At 41.2% G+C, this 14,273-nt stretch overlaps 2 protein-coding genes across 4 annotated transcripts in view; both read left to right on the plus strand.

The window, feature by feature from the left end:
* abca5 (ATP-binding cassette, sub-family A (ABC1), member 5) overlaps positions 1-3,651 on the plus strand; it is a 22,820-nt gene extending 19,169 nt beyond the window's left edge. For 2 of the 3 annotated variants that reach the window (XM_035662364.1, XM_035662373.1), the window contains exons 37-38: positions 88-143; positions 690-830. In XM_035662364.1, coding sequence (XP_035518257.1) covers positions 88-143; positions 690-830 — 197 coding nt within the window. Of the gene's footprint in view, positions 1-87; positions 144-689 lie in introns of all 3 variants that reach the window. The other variant, XM_035662355.1, reaches the window with a different exon arrangement.
* Positions 3,652-5,124: 1,473 nt separating this feature from the next.
* Positions 5,125-9,839, plus strand: chmp6b (charged multivesicular body protein 6b). Its single transcript, XM_035664804.1, has 8 exons — positions 5,125-5,352; positions 5,905-6,014; positions 6,396-6,483; positions 6,572-6,658; positions 6,744-6,809; positions 6,915-6,995; positions 7,142-7,214; positions 7,666-9,839. The coding sequence occupies exons 1-8, from the start codon at positions 5,290-5,292 to the stop codon at positions 7,713-7,715; spliced, it is 618 nt and encodes a 205-aa protein (XP_035520697.1). The 5' UTR covers positions 5,125-5,289; the 3' UTR covers positions 7,716-9,839.
* Positions 9,840-14,273: the final 4,434 nt, after the last annotated feature.

Here is a 14,273-nt window from a genome sequence, read left to right on the forward strand (position 1 = left end):
ACACACACACACACACAGCAGCCATCTGGGACTTACCTGCTGACTCATTCAATGCAATTTCTCTTCTTAATCTCTGTTTATCTTCAGCCAAGCAAACCTTCAACTTTGAAGAGTACAACTTCTCCCAGTCGACCTTAGAGCAGGTAGGTGGTTAAAAAACTCACCACAGCTTCAAACAGATGCCAGACTCCATATAAACCGCTGTGCAAATTACTGCTGAAACAATAAAATGAATGTGTTAACCTGCGAAACTTCGACATTATTTAACCTGGAGCCTGTTTTCCCAACAACACTTTTTTGAGATTGGTCCAGTCTTGAGCGAGAAGCTGTAATCCTTCTGGGCCCGTGTGTACCAGTGTACATCCACAGTGCTTGTTTTTGCCAGAAAGAGAAACACAGCCTCGCTCTGTTCAACGCCACCAGACTCCATTGACAAAAAACAGGGATTTTACCTTGCAGGACACAATCAAACAAACAACTCAAGGGACTGAGGCAGTGGTAGACCAACAGCTCCTGGGTTCTGCACAGTAAAATGACTGTTTTTGTGAATGGAGTCTGGTGGGCTTAAACAGAAACTGTTGCATTTATTCATTCCTCTTCTTCAATGTGTGGATTTGCTGCCTTTCTTTGCTTTGTATCATTGTAACTCTTCCTCCCGTCTCCTCCTCCTCTGTGTGTTTGTCCTGCAGGTGTTCATGGAGTTTGCCAAGGAGCAGGAGAACGAGCAGGACGAGGTCGGCTCCCTCAGCACGACCTTCCAGTGGCAGCGTCTGCGCCAGGACGGCCCGGTTTCCGTCAACCACACAGACAGCATCGTGCACCAGCTTTGAGCTCCAGCTGAGAGGGAGCAGGCCGGTGACTGACCAGGACTGACCCATCCCAACCTGCCAGGCTTCGATGCCTTGAGGGCTCACGCCAGCACTCGCCCGCTCCACGCAAAAACCGACGTACACCGCCCCTTAAATGAACGGACAGTCCTGGGTGGGGGGGGCTCACATACACTGGACTGTGTGTGTGTTCAGGCTCAGGGCTGTTCATGGCCCCTCTCTCTGGGTCTGAGGCGTGCGTGTGTGTAACCCTCGTCCACTGGTGCTCTGTGTTTTCTGAATCGCACTGACCGAGGGGCGGTCTTTCTCGACACGCCGATGCGACACCTACTCCTCTTTCTAACGGTGTTTTTTTATCTTCACAGGGAGTCAGTAAAAGGAAAAACAATATCTATATAAATAAATATAATATTTATGCTTTGTAATCCTCTCCATCCGCTCTCCTTTGAGGGAGGCGTTACAGTAAACGTGTTTGCTCGTCTCTTCAGATGTTTTCGTCTCTTGTGTTTGTGAAACACTTTTTTAAGCACAACCAGAACTGGGATCCATCCACGATCGTACCAAAGCTCATCTCTGAACCACACACAACCTCCTCACACAGTGAAACTGAGACCTACTTTTTGTTTTTGTGTCGGTTGCATGTGCATAAATAGTTTGCGTAATAGTTCTGTAAGTGATGTGGGGAAGTGGGAGGAGGCAACGTCCAAAGGCCCAGCTGATAAAACGCTGGAGAGACGCTACGGTTCTCCACAGAGTCTTTAGACCTTTACAGCGCCCCCTACTTTACAAACAAGTGTTTTCTTTTTCCTCTGATGTTCAAGACCAGAGTCTCTCCTCCTTTATTTGACACCAGCATGCACATCTTAACGCCCAGAGCCGCATTTAAACGCCACGTTCTCCAGGAGTGTTTCAGCATGCACGCTCTCGAGGAGCTCGACTTTATTATAAATGTGGCCGACGGATGTTGGGATGAGGGTGTTTTGTTCTTTTTGCCCTGTGGCCTTCCTCTCTGTAGGGTTAGCTTTGAATAGAACCCATAGCTTTGGGAATGTAGTGTAGAATATGCACACCAGTACATGTAGCACACTGCCGTCGTCAGACATTAGCCAGGGCCCGATGGAGTTCAGATCCAGGTGGTGTTTGTTGAATCTGAGCCCGGTGTGTGTGTGTGAGGATTTCCGATAACAGATTTTGAATGTACGTTGTGGCCTCGGGTGAGAAGGGGGGGGGGGGACAGCAGTGACCGTGCCACTTTTACTCACACAGCTGTTTTGTTAACCCTGTTTGGTGTGTGTGTATGTGTGTGTGTGTGTGTGTTTACTGTGTTGTAAATACTGTGTGTTGCCTCATACTCTCGGATTTGTACCAGCGGGTGCGGTGTTCCCTATCAGCAAACCGATAAATTGTAATTTTTTCTTGACATTCAGGTGAGAGTGATTCAGTGGCAGGGATTTAAAGGGACAGTTCACCAGACTGTTGAGTTTTACTGTGTTAACGATCATGAACGGACCTGGAGGGGGAGATTTGTCTACAACTGAGCCGCTTCCTCAGTAGATCCTTCACAGTTTTAGGCTTTCGGCTGCTGCTCGGTTCAAGGGGGTGGACAAAAAAACAGGAACAGCTGACGGCAGCAACACAAACTCTGGCCTCAAAACTCAACATTATAATCTTCACAGAGGAAGTGCCCGCTGCAGGGGGATTGTACTGGATTGAATCACAGACGGGTGTTTTTTCCACCACTGTAACAGAATATCTCCTCATGAGTTTTATGGAAGTTTGAGTCATAGAACAGCCGCTGAGCAGAAGATGAGTTTTAAAGATAACCTAAGGTTTTTGATATGAATTATAGATACTTATTTGAATAAGATATCTGAGCTCCATCGTGTGTCTAACTCTCAGATTCTTGGCACAGATGCTTTGTGGTGGGAGTAGCTGATCTGTTGCAGACTTTATTTGCTGTTTTTACCTACTCTGTCGTCATTAATGAAGTTGAGTAAGAGCTGGTTTATAACTATCAGTCATTTATGAAATCTATGTGTGTGAGGGGGAAGAGGAGTGAAGCCAACTGACTTTCCAAACATGAGACCACATTTCATACACTAAAGATTCAAATATGCTAAACTTGAGGAACTTGAGACCGATGCCTTAGGTTCAGTCCATGCACTATCCTTTTAAATGTGAAAACTTTATTTAAAAGCTATTAATGTTTATTTTTTTGCACACATGTAGCCTTGTTCCCTCTCATAGGGGACACAATAAAACCCTGGCTCTGTTAAGTTTAACGTGTGGCGAGGATGGATGGTTCTTGGGATGTCGTACACACATTTTATATTTGTTTTCCTAAGTGCAATGTAGGGTATTTGTTCCCAAAAGCAAACATTCTTTGAATTTTATCGTAACATTCGTGTGTGTTCTGTGCTGTTTAACCGTCAGTTTCAGTGTCATGTAGCCACCCAAGTAACATCAGCTTTGTTTGCACTTCTCTGCGTCCTGAACAAAAAGCATCACATCCAGTTGGAAGTTGACACAAAGAAAACCAAACTACTCTTGGGCTCTGTGGAAAGTGGAGCGATTGGCATCGAAGGTGGAGCAGGTTTTGTTTTATTTTCCTGGTGGTGGTAAAATTGCACTATTTCTGGGAAGTTTTATAACCTTTCTTTATATTATGCAATCTTTGTAAGATTATCTGTGCACTGATTTTATTTTTTAAAGACTTGTGGTTTAGTTGTGTGCTGTATTTTCCTTCTGTATCGCCCGCATGTCTGGATGGACACTCGTCATTAATGAACTCTACGACCTTTTCATGAATAAATGTTAATCCAAATTATTGTTTGGTCCTTTATTTGATGAACTGACCAGAAAGTCAGACACTGAACTGACACACTGCTGAAACACCCTTTAGTTTAGCTTGTTTTAATTCAACAGTAAATTCTTTATATATGCCATACAATTTTAAAAACATTATTTAATGGTCTTAATGAGGCTTTTTAACCATTTTACACACTGGATGAACACCTGTTCAGTAAATTTAACGAGCTTTATATTAAATGTCTTACAGCAAAAAGTAACAAATACAGAAAAAGACAAGTGAAAACAAGAAGCACATGAGAATATCTGGTTTTTAAGTGCTACTGTTAACTGTGACTTTAACTTAGTTAACCTGATGGTATGTTACCATTAATGCTAGCTAACGTTTCTGATTGTTATTATTACTAATATTAAGGTGGTAGTCTTATTTCTAACTTTTCTCATTTTTATTTTAACCTTTTATTTGTTTTTTTCTTACTACACAAGGACTTAGAACATTTAAGGTTTTGTTCAATAAAGCAAAGCAGAAAATTAATCACTATGCTCGTAAGCCAATGTCGTTTGAACATTTTATTTTGAAATGTGTTAACTTTTAATGTTAATTATTTAAAATGTAGCAAAAAAGTGAGATCGGTAGGCCTAAGTATAATATTACTGTATTAAACATGCATTTATAAATGTATATTTTAAAGGTAAAACGTTATATTACGTCTGTCTGTTAAAGGTATTCATAAAGTGTACGTACGATAAAATGTATTAAAATGTATTTCTCATGAGTGTTTGCTGCCCTCTTGTGGCCACAGTGTAGAACTGCAACACAATAAAATAGTAAAAATAGCGTCAATTCAAACATACTACACTTCCGGTAAGTACTTTCAAAATACAGTGACCAAAACAATTTGTTAGTGAGCACAAAAAGTATTAATCTAAACATTATTATTATTATTATTATTATTATTATTGTTGTTAATATGAAATGTGAAATGTGAAATTAAATACAGGTACAAACCTGCTAAAATACTTTTCCAGTTCCAAAGAAAAACTGAGCAAAAAGAACAAAATACTAGTTTGATAAAGAATAGATTAACACATTTACAATCATTTTACTGATACTTCTAAATCATAGTAATAATCAGTGCAAATATTTGTATAATTAACAACCATCAATAACAACGATGTTGATGATTTCGCGATAATTTCTTTGTTAAATCTATTTTGAAGGTACTGACCGGAAGTTGTTATACGCTGTTGTGTCCTTATTAACGCTAGCTTTACGAGTATCGTGCTGTAGTTCCCCTCTCTGACCACAGGGGGGCAGCAAACAGTCGTGATTCTACATATTCCGTTTATTTTATTTTATTTGGCGCAGACTTTACGTTCACGGTGGAAACGTAATTTAATGACATAATAAACGTCGATTTACGATATTCTTATTTTTAATTATATGTGAGACGTTGCCAGAGCTCGTTCCTCTGGTTTTTGTCCCTGCCCAGATACCGTCCTTCCTGGTGTGGGTGTGGACACAGATGACTACACAAATAATGGAGGAGAAGCTCCACTAGTCTCTTTATTAAGAGTTAGAAAATAGTTTGAAACCGGACAAGTTTCCCGTTTTCTTCCCGGTTGCACTCTGTAGCTGGGATGCTGTGTCAGGATGGGAAATCTCTTCGGGAAAAAGAAACAAACGCGAGTGACAGAACAAGACAAAGCGATTTTGGTAAGTGTCGCGGCTAGGTAGCATTAGCTCGACACTGTACGTTCTGCCACGCCAAACCGCGTTTAAAATTGTGGTAATTTATTAACTTTGCGTGTCACCAACCAAGACACCAAACATACATACAATAAAACTTCACCATTAACACTCTTTAACGTACTCTTCAATTCGGCACTACTGTATCTGAACAATATCATTATTTAGGCTGGGGGGGTGTTCATTTCAGCCTTCAAGCTGCACCATTAAGACACTATAACTCCCTTTTAAAAGTTGAGATATTAACAACTTAAATTAAAGTGGTGCTCTGCTACTTGTATGCCGATTTTATCCCAAGAGCATAATGTAAGTCTGGCCTTGATAGTCTCATAATCATTTCTTATCACTGGTGTTTTACAGGGTGAATGATTTACTGCAGACACTGTAGAGTTTGACAGCAGCCTGTCTGCCTGCACTGTAATGGCACTGACAGCTGCATAGCACAACAAGAAGGTGCTGTATGATGTTAATGAGGTATGTGTGAGTGTAAACGGCAGGTGTGTCTCTGATTGATTGCAGCAACTGAAACAGCAGAGAGATAAACTGAGGCAGTATCAGAAGAGGATCAACCTGCAGCTGGGGAAGGAGAGACTCTTAGCCAAGCAGCTGCTGAATGATGGCAAGAAAGAGTGAGTATAGGAACGGATTACAGCTCAATGTTAAAGTGAAGTTCAGTTTATAGTCACAAAACCAAAAGCTGCTCTTACTAGTTTACTTTTGATGGGAGATTTTTCTCTGTATGGTTGTGTATTGGCAAGAATCTGGCGACTCGGTATATTGTGATACTGTAAACCGATATATTGAAATATCTATTAATCTAGTTTTAGCAAAACTGTAGTAGAAAAGAAGATTGTATGATGTATTTATCTCTGTAACATCCAACATCTTAGCCCTCAGTTTACGTTTATAACACTCATTAACACAATATCGCGATCGGATTCCTTTTTTCTTGCCGATCTTCAGAAATCAGTTTGATTTTAACCACTTTGCTGTCTTTGTGACTCGAACAGTAAAGCACTCCTCCTACTGAAAAAGAAGCGCTACCAGGATCAACTTCTGGACAAGACGGAGAACCAGATCGGCAACCTGGAGCGCATGGTGAGCCATCGGAGGACCTGACCCCCCCGGCGCGTAGCAGCAACACTAAAGTGAAACTAACGGTTCTTCTCTTTTCGGCTCATTTCAGGTTCAAGACCTGGAGTTTGCCCAGATTGAAAGGAAAGTCATTGATGGGCTGAAGGTTGGAAACGAGTGTCTGAAGAAAATGCACGAGGTAGGCGAAGTAAAGTCGCGTGTGATGCATCACATCCTCTGCCTGTGTCACCGGTTACTGACGAGCTCTGTTCTTCCCGCGTTAGGTGATGTCTATTGAAGAAGTAGAGCGCATTATGGATGAAACCCAAGATGCCATTGAGTACCAAAGGGTAAGCCCCCCCGTTTATGTCAGGAATACAGGACAGTGATTTACTTTAAAGACGTTCAGCTGAACTCTGATCTGCAATATAAATCGGTTCGTTGTGTCTCCGCAGCAAATAGACGAGATGCTGGTTGGTTCTTTATCACAAGAAGATGAGGATGCTGTTCTGGCTGAGCTGGAGGCCATAACTCAGGTTGGTCTAATCGCTGCCAGTACGAGGGCTGAACTCGTTCATGTAGATGACATCAGTGGCTCAGAGGATCCAAAGCAGCTCTGCTCTTCAATCTTTTCCTCATCTTGTGTCGTCTCTGTTCTCTCGTCTTTCAAACTGTCCCTCAGGGAGACGTTGAGCTTCCCGAGGTTCCCTCAGACCAGCTGCCAGAAGTCCCAGAGGACATGGAGGAGAAACCAGGTCCGTTCCCTCACATGCTTTTTCTTTATCTTAGACGTGTAATCATTTCTGCCACTAGGGGTCTCTGACATCAACACTGACAACAGACGTAGTTTGTGGATGTTGTGAAGTAGTGGGGGATCATGGGAGTTGCTTATTAAACAACCAGCATTGCAGATGAATATCAGAGAGAAATCATGTTCACTGACGAGGTAAATGAAAGCTTGATTTCTGTTACGTTTGATCACGTTCGCCAGCTTCCCGTTAATCTGTTAATCACGTTCTTCAATAACTCAATCGTATTTTAAAAGCCGCTGAAATGTGGGACTTCCTTACATTATTTAACTGCCGTTGTACAAAATATGAACAGTTATTTTATCCGAATTAAACATTTAATCAGCTCATCGACTAATCGATGGTTCCCCCGGTTCTCGATGCCTTTTGTAAGTCTGTGTATGTGTTTGTGTTCCAGAGAGGGAACGTCCCAGAAAGAAGCCGGAGCGAGAGCTGCTCGCTGCGTAGGAGCACCACTGACCTCCCTCAGCTCATCTGCTGGACCTTCTCCACAACAAGTCCGACATGAACCCACAACCACACAAACATTAGCGGGAGAACTCTTCTCTCTCTCTCTCTCTCCTGCCGTGAAGTGACAGCAGCCACTCTCAGATACACTGGGCTTCCTCCACGTCATCCAGCCGCTGTTTGTCCTCGTCTGCTGCAGGACGACACCTGACGGCGGCCGGGACCGGTTCGCTGCAGCGAGACATGCTGATCTGAACCATGAAGACCTGTGACATTAGAATATTGTGCCTAACCTTTGTTTCAGTGTTCTTCCTCTGTGTTCATTTTACACACATCGACTTAACTTAAATGCATGTATGTGTTACTGTAACTCATCAAATCATCCTCGTGCATACATCTCCTCTTAATGGACACGGTTAAAGGGTCAGTTCACCCAAATTACAAAAAGGTTTTATCTAGTAAATACTTTTATCTTGTTTTTTAACTCAACAGCAGCATCTGTTTCCAGAAAAAGATGAACAGTTTTTATTGGGACTACTTTTTACCAAAGAAATTATCTTAAAATCCAACCAAAATTAAAAACAATTCATTTAGAGAGCAGGGCGACTGATGGCCGATATATAATGCCAATATCCAAACAAAGAAAAGTTATGTATAATTCTTTTTAGTTATTCGTTGCACATAACAGTCTAATATATGTGGTTAACTTAGCCAGAAACATGTTGTATTTGATGTTTTATGAATTAATGAAACATAAAAATACATCTGTTTATGCTGTAGATAGTACTGCAGGTCATTTAATTGCATTATTATGACAATGTATGATATATAAATGCTAGTCAGTAATGGGTTTCCACTAGATTTGCCGTCATTTAGAAAAAAAAGTGTTAACATTTAGAAAATATGGCAAATGTGCAAAAGCTCTTCTCTGAAAGTGTCAGCTGAGTTAATCAGTTAATCAGCCGTCTGTCTGTACGCAGAAACCAAAAGGGAGAAATTAAGATCTGATGTTTTTTTGGTTTCATGATGGTGCTTCCTGTCTTTGCGTACTGTTAGCTGTCAGTCTACGTACATGATGAACTTTCCCCAAAGACTTTTTTAAATCCATGAAGCTACACTTTCTGGCGGCCCCTGTGGACAGAAGCGGGATTGTTTCCGCTGCCTTGTTTTGTCTGATTTCGACCGAACCCGATTCGGTGGCAGACATCAAGAATATCTCTATAGAAATAGCTAATCTTCTCGCTGATGCTCTTTGTGTGTGAAGGTCATATAAATGCATCAGAAGGAAATTTAGACTCTTTTATAACCAGTTAAAAACTCCTCACAGCATCTTTAAAAAAAACTATTGACAATAAATAAAAATCAAACACCGAAGGAGGGACTAAATGTTTCATTTCGCAAATAAGTGCAGAACTATGAGCTCGGCCAGGCAGCAGTAGGACGGAGTGATAAAATGTCTTTGTTGAAATTTGAGTGGGCTGACCCTTTAAGGCGGACGGGATGGAACCAGAACCCTCTCACAGTACAGGCCTACAGGCTGTCTGCCTCAGTCGTACCGGCTTTGCTTTCATACAACTTATTTGACCCGCCCCAGAACTTTTTGTAAAGTACAGGAACATTTGCATAAGCGTCTGTTTCGTCGAATATTCTCTCAGTCTGACCTTTTTTCAAGCAGCTTAACTAATCTAATTCTCTGCTCCCCTTGTGGATTAGTTCAGTGTCATTGGAGAAAGGGCTAATCATATCGGCTGTGGGCTTACCTATGAAGCCCAGACAACATTTGTTAATCTGTTCAAGGTAATAACTTTACCCACTGAGTATTATCAGCGCCTGTAATTATTTTACTGTGCATATCATGCTCAGATTCGCTCGTATAGACCTGTGTTAAATTGCAGCAGGAACGATGACCTACATTCATGAGGCTTAAGCTTGTGTATCTTTGAAGATCTATCTAACTAATCTGTAAATCAGTTAATCTTACAGACACAAAAACACTGATGACTAATAGTCAGGCTGCAGACGTCGTTTCATCAGCACAGCATTGTCTTATTATCGGTCTGGAAATTGTACCTCTGTACCTCTCTGTACATTCTTTTTACAATAAAAGTGTTTTTTTAATTGTCATACTGTCTGTCACTTCACTGCAGGTCACAATTCAAATCTTCCATGATTGAACACAAGGTGGCGACAGATATTTTCTAAAGCCTCTGCTGCAGAGTACCTGTCCTATAAGGCAGAGGAAGTAATGCTACAGAAGACGGGTTTTAAGACTTGTTTGCATTGTCTCGCTGCTGTTTCAACACAATGTCTCCATGCATAAAGCCAGCTCCATAAAGACACACGTCTCTCAGCTTGGTGCAACAGACCACTGAGCTCGACCCCATCCAACACCTTTAGTATGAACTGGACTGTGAGCCAGCCCTATATATATATATCCTTTATTTAACCAGGTAAAAGGCAGCATAATCATTGTTACAGCCGGTACAATACAATACAGGTAAATACAGCTCTCACACACTACAGATGAGTCAACACAATATCCAGTTAATATGGAATACAAGGTCAGGGACAATTTTAAAAAACAATTTCAACGACAGCTGAAGAACAATCACGTTGACCAAGAAAACCAATTTCTTGATCATTTGAAATAATGATAATAGGTCCCGCTGTACATCCTTCCAGGAAGAGGGGGCAGCACTTTTAAAAGCATTTTTGTGCTGTAAAGTCTGATACCAGAAGAGTGGAGGCAGTTAAGGGAGCACTTTAATGGTTTTCGTCATCCATCTGCAAAAAGATTTTATTTACAAATGAAGAGAGAGGAAATCTAACCTTTCAGTACCTTCACACAGACAAGAGAACCCATTTACAACCCTCTCTTTCTCTCTATTTATTTTCCAGCATTTATGTCTCAGATAGAAACTATTGGCACATCGTGACCTTGTTTTCACTCTTCACTATTGTTATAAAGGTTATTGAAGACTGTTTCTACAGGACAAAAGCATCAGCTAGACCTTTGCAAAGTGAAAGGAAGGCCTGAAATATTCCTATCTATAGCCTTGAAGTATTCTCCCTAAACAAAGCCTGCGCACTGACGCTCCATCATCCAGGCCTCCTGTGAGCCTGAAATAGCCTGAGTTGGTGTCTTTGTCTTACTGGAATCCACTTCACACTCATGTACTCTTTTTGAATGGACTGGCTCCATTCTGCAGCTGACTGTGCACTACAAGCTCATTGGGGCTGCGTGGGAGTGGGCGATGCACAGACAAGTCCCTGAATGTCAGTGCGCCGCGCTGATGAATCACGGACGTGGATTTGAAGCGGACAGAAAAGGCGGAGAGAGGACGATGGTGAGTGGGATGTGCATGAAGAGGAGATCAAATGCTGCTGAATGGATGCTTCAGGTATGTCGGTGTGTAGGTGTGTGTGTGTCCTGCCCACCCAGATTCTTGCCTACCTGCTTACACCTCCACTTTGGACTAAATATACATACAGGCAGAACTGTTTTAAAGTCATATTGGGAGGTCCGAGTCAAATCTCCCATCAGTTGAGTTCATTTAAAGGCTCTAGTCTTATAATAAAAAGTCTAATGTAAAGTCACAAGTCCTAAATGATAAGTCCAAGTCATGCGACAAGTGTTCATTTAATACTGGTATATTTGTGTCTTAGTCTTAAGTCAGAGCTGACTGGAGTACATCTAACAGGGTACCCTTGCTGCATGTCATTCCCCATCTTTCTCTCCCCTCACATCCTGTCATCTGACAACTGATGGCTATCAAATAAAGGCATACACCAACAAAAAGCAATAAAAAAAAGTCTTTAGGGAGTCAAGTTTTAAGTAACTGTAGCAAAACAACATTAAAGCTCCAGTGTGTAACATTAAGGAGGATCTATTGGCAGAAATATAATATAATATAATATTCATTTCAGAAGATTGGAAGTACCTGCATCCAAAAAAATCAAACGGTCACCTGTTTGTCATGAGCATCTATACATAAGCTCCAACGAATGAACATAAACCAGAATTGTTTGTGTTCTTTCGTACCCGTTAGCAATGAGACGTTTTTATCTACCAGATTGCCCGCAGGGTGGTGCGCCTTACAGTGAGGTTCGCCGTGTCTAACCGCCATTTGTTTTACAGTAGGCCAGATACACCTAAACTGTCTAAGACACCTTTCTACCACAGTGGCTAAAGCATTAATGACTATTAAACACTGTTATAATGTTGTTCCCTTAACGAGGAAACAAGCACAACCCTAACCTAACCCTTAACCTTAACCAGAACCAGAACATACCCATAAACCTAATTCTTTTGGTATTTTTTAATCCATTTTAACAAGGACATTTTCAGCTTTAAGCTTCCACAAAGACTAGCCCTATGCCCTACTCTGCTTCTGATTGGCACTAACCCTAACATTTTTTTAACCCTTGCTGTCTCAATCCTCGTGTCCAAGTCTGAAGTCTACATCCAGTTTTTTAATTTTAGTCTGTCGTGAAAATATCAGTTTTAAATCAGTTTTGGAGGCAAATCTGAAGAAAATTGGTTCAAGTTTAAGTTCACACAAGTCTTTCAGATCTCTGAATGTTGGCCATCAAAATGACTTAAACATTTCCCTTTTAAACCTGTGTTTTCATATGATAGAGACCAACCCATGTGTATCTGTTGCTGTTCAATATTGTTGTTTGTTTCTGGGTTTTTCCAGAATTTGAGACTTTTTGGTTTTCTAGTCTCAAGTCAAGTCTCGGGTCCTTATTGCTGTGATTTAAAGCCCAACTCAAGTCTGCAGCTCTGCTTATTATTTACTGTGATTAACAATCATTATCTTAATTCATTTGTGTATAATTATACTTTGAGATGGATTGGCAGTCAGCAAACATAATTGAAGTCTACATTCAATTACGGAAACTAATTGAGGGGGTTGAATACTCACAGAGGAGTAAATCAATAGCCTCGCTGACAGTGAGAATGTTGCTGCTTGCTCTGGTAAAGACCAAACATACCTGATTGATTTCCACTGTCTGCAGTTTGGTCTCCTCGGGATCTACTTTAATCAGATGTGACAATCGAAGCAAAATCAGTCTGTTCTGATAGTGAGCCGAGGATCCACTTTATTATCCTCGCTACCACCAGCCCTAAAATATCTCACCTGTTTTATCTCACCTAAAAATGTGTTGCAGACCACAAAAGGCGAGACTGTCCTCTCTTCACACGGGTCCAGGTTATCTTCTGCCTTTGTCTCTTTTTTGTGAAGCCTCGTTTAAAGGCCTTCGGATCGTAATGTGTTAAATGTGTGGGATTCCCCAACCCACCATTACGAGGCTTTGACATCCAAGAAAAATGTGGCGCCATCCCACTCATACCAAGCAGAGCCCACTCAGCCAAAAGGAGAGGAGCCACACAAATATAGAGCAGGGTAAAAACAATACATGATGAGCAGTTACATCTATGACCACCTATATTAAATATTGTGAGGAAAAACACAGGTGGACAGCCTGAGCTACAGGTATCATCCTCCTGAAGGTAAGGTACCACAGTGGGAATATGACGGACACATCCCGGGGATCTGATGTGTGTGGAAACAATCACACTGTATAATGGCCAGAGACCTTCAATCTGTGTGGAGATGCTTGCTCAGGTCTTCTGAATGGTTGTAGCAGAGGAGGCGTGTGGGCAGCGTGTGACACAGCGGAGGAGGCGTGGCTTCTTTAAATGCTATGCTGCATTCAGGGACTCATCGTAAAGATCCCTTTACACACTTTCTGGTGCTTTTGGTTAGGGTTATTAAGGATTAATTGATAGTAATAATGATGTGATGATTGTGGCTCATCGGGAGGAAGAAGGGACATTATGTAGCCTAATTACCTTTTGAAATAAATGATTATGAAAAATGATTCTATTAATTAACAGCTTCACAGAGAAAGCCCCATCCATTTCCCACCCTGCAGAAAATTTAAGAAGATCCCCAAAAAATAGTCTGTCCATAAAAAATCTGAAATGTGACTGGTGCATCAGAGAGCAAAACTGAATACAAATTTAAAAAAAAAACTCTGTAACAGAACAGATGTTATAAAAGGCTACAACAACATTCAAAAGACATGTTCACTGTCCCCTACTCTTCTCTGTTTAAAATTGAAAACACAGACAGCATCCTATCAAACCACAAGCAAGTCAAACACAGACAAAAATGACTAAAATGAGCTCAAACATTGATTATAAATATGCACTAAACTTTCAACATCAACATAGTGACATGATAGTGACCTGAAGGGGCCTGGCAGCTCATTTATGCCCTGGTTCTCTTTAGCAGCAGGTTCATCTTACCAATGTAGCCATATTCAGATATACATATACCTGAAATTAAAGCTGCAGGAGGTCATTTTTATGAAAATGTTTTTCGAAACTTTGACTATATCCTGACAGTAGTACACGAGACAGGTAATCTTTGAAAAAAACTGGTTCCTCCGGCTCGTTCCAGTGCTCCTAATGGTATTTACAAGAATCCACCGGACCTGAAGGAAAACAACCAATCAGAGCCGAGAAAGATGGGTGAGTCTCATTCC

The sequence above is a fragment of the Morone saxatilis genome, unplaced genomic scaffold, assembly GCF_004916995.1.
Source record: "Morone saxatilis isolate NCDOM2014 unplaced genomic scaffold, NCSU_SB_2.0 Contig1, whole genome shotgun sequence".
In the NCBI taxonomy this organism is placed as follows: Eukaryota; Metazoa; Chordata; class Actinopteri; family Moronidae; genus Morone; species Morone saxatilis.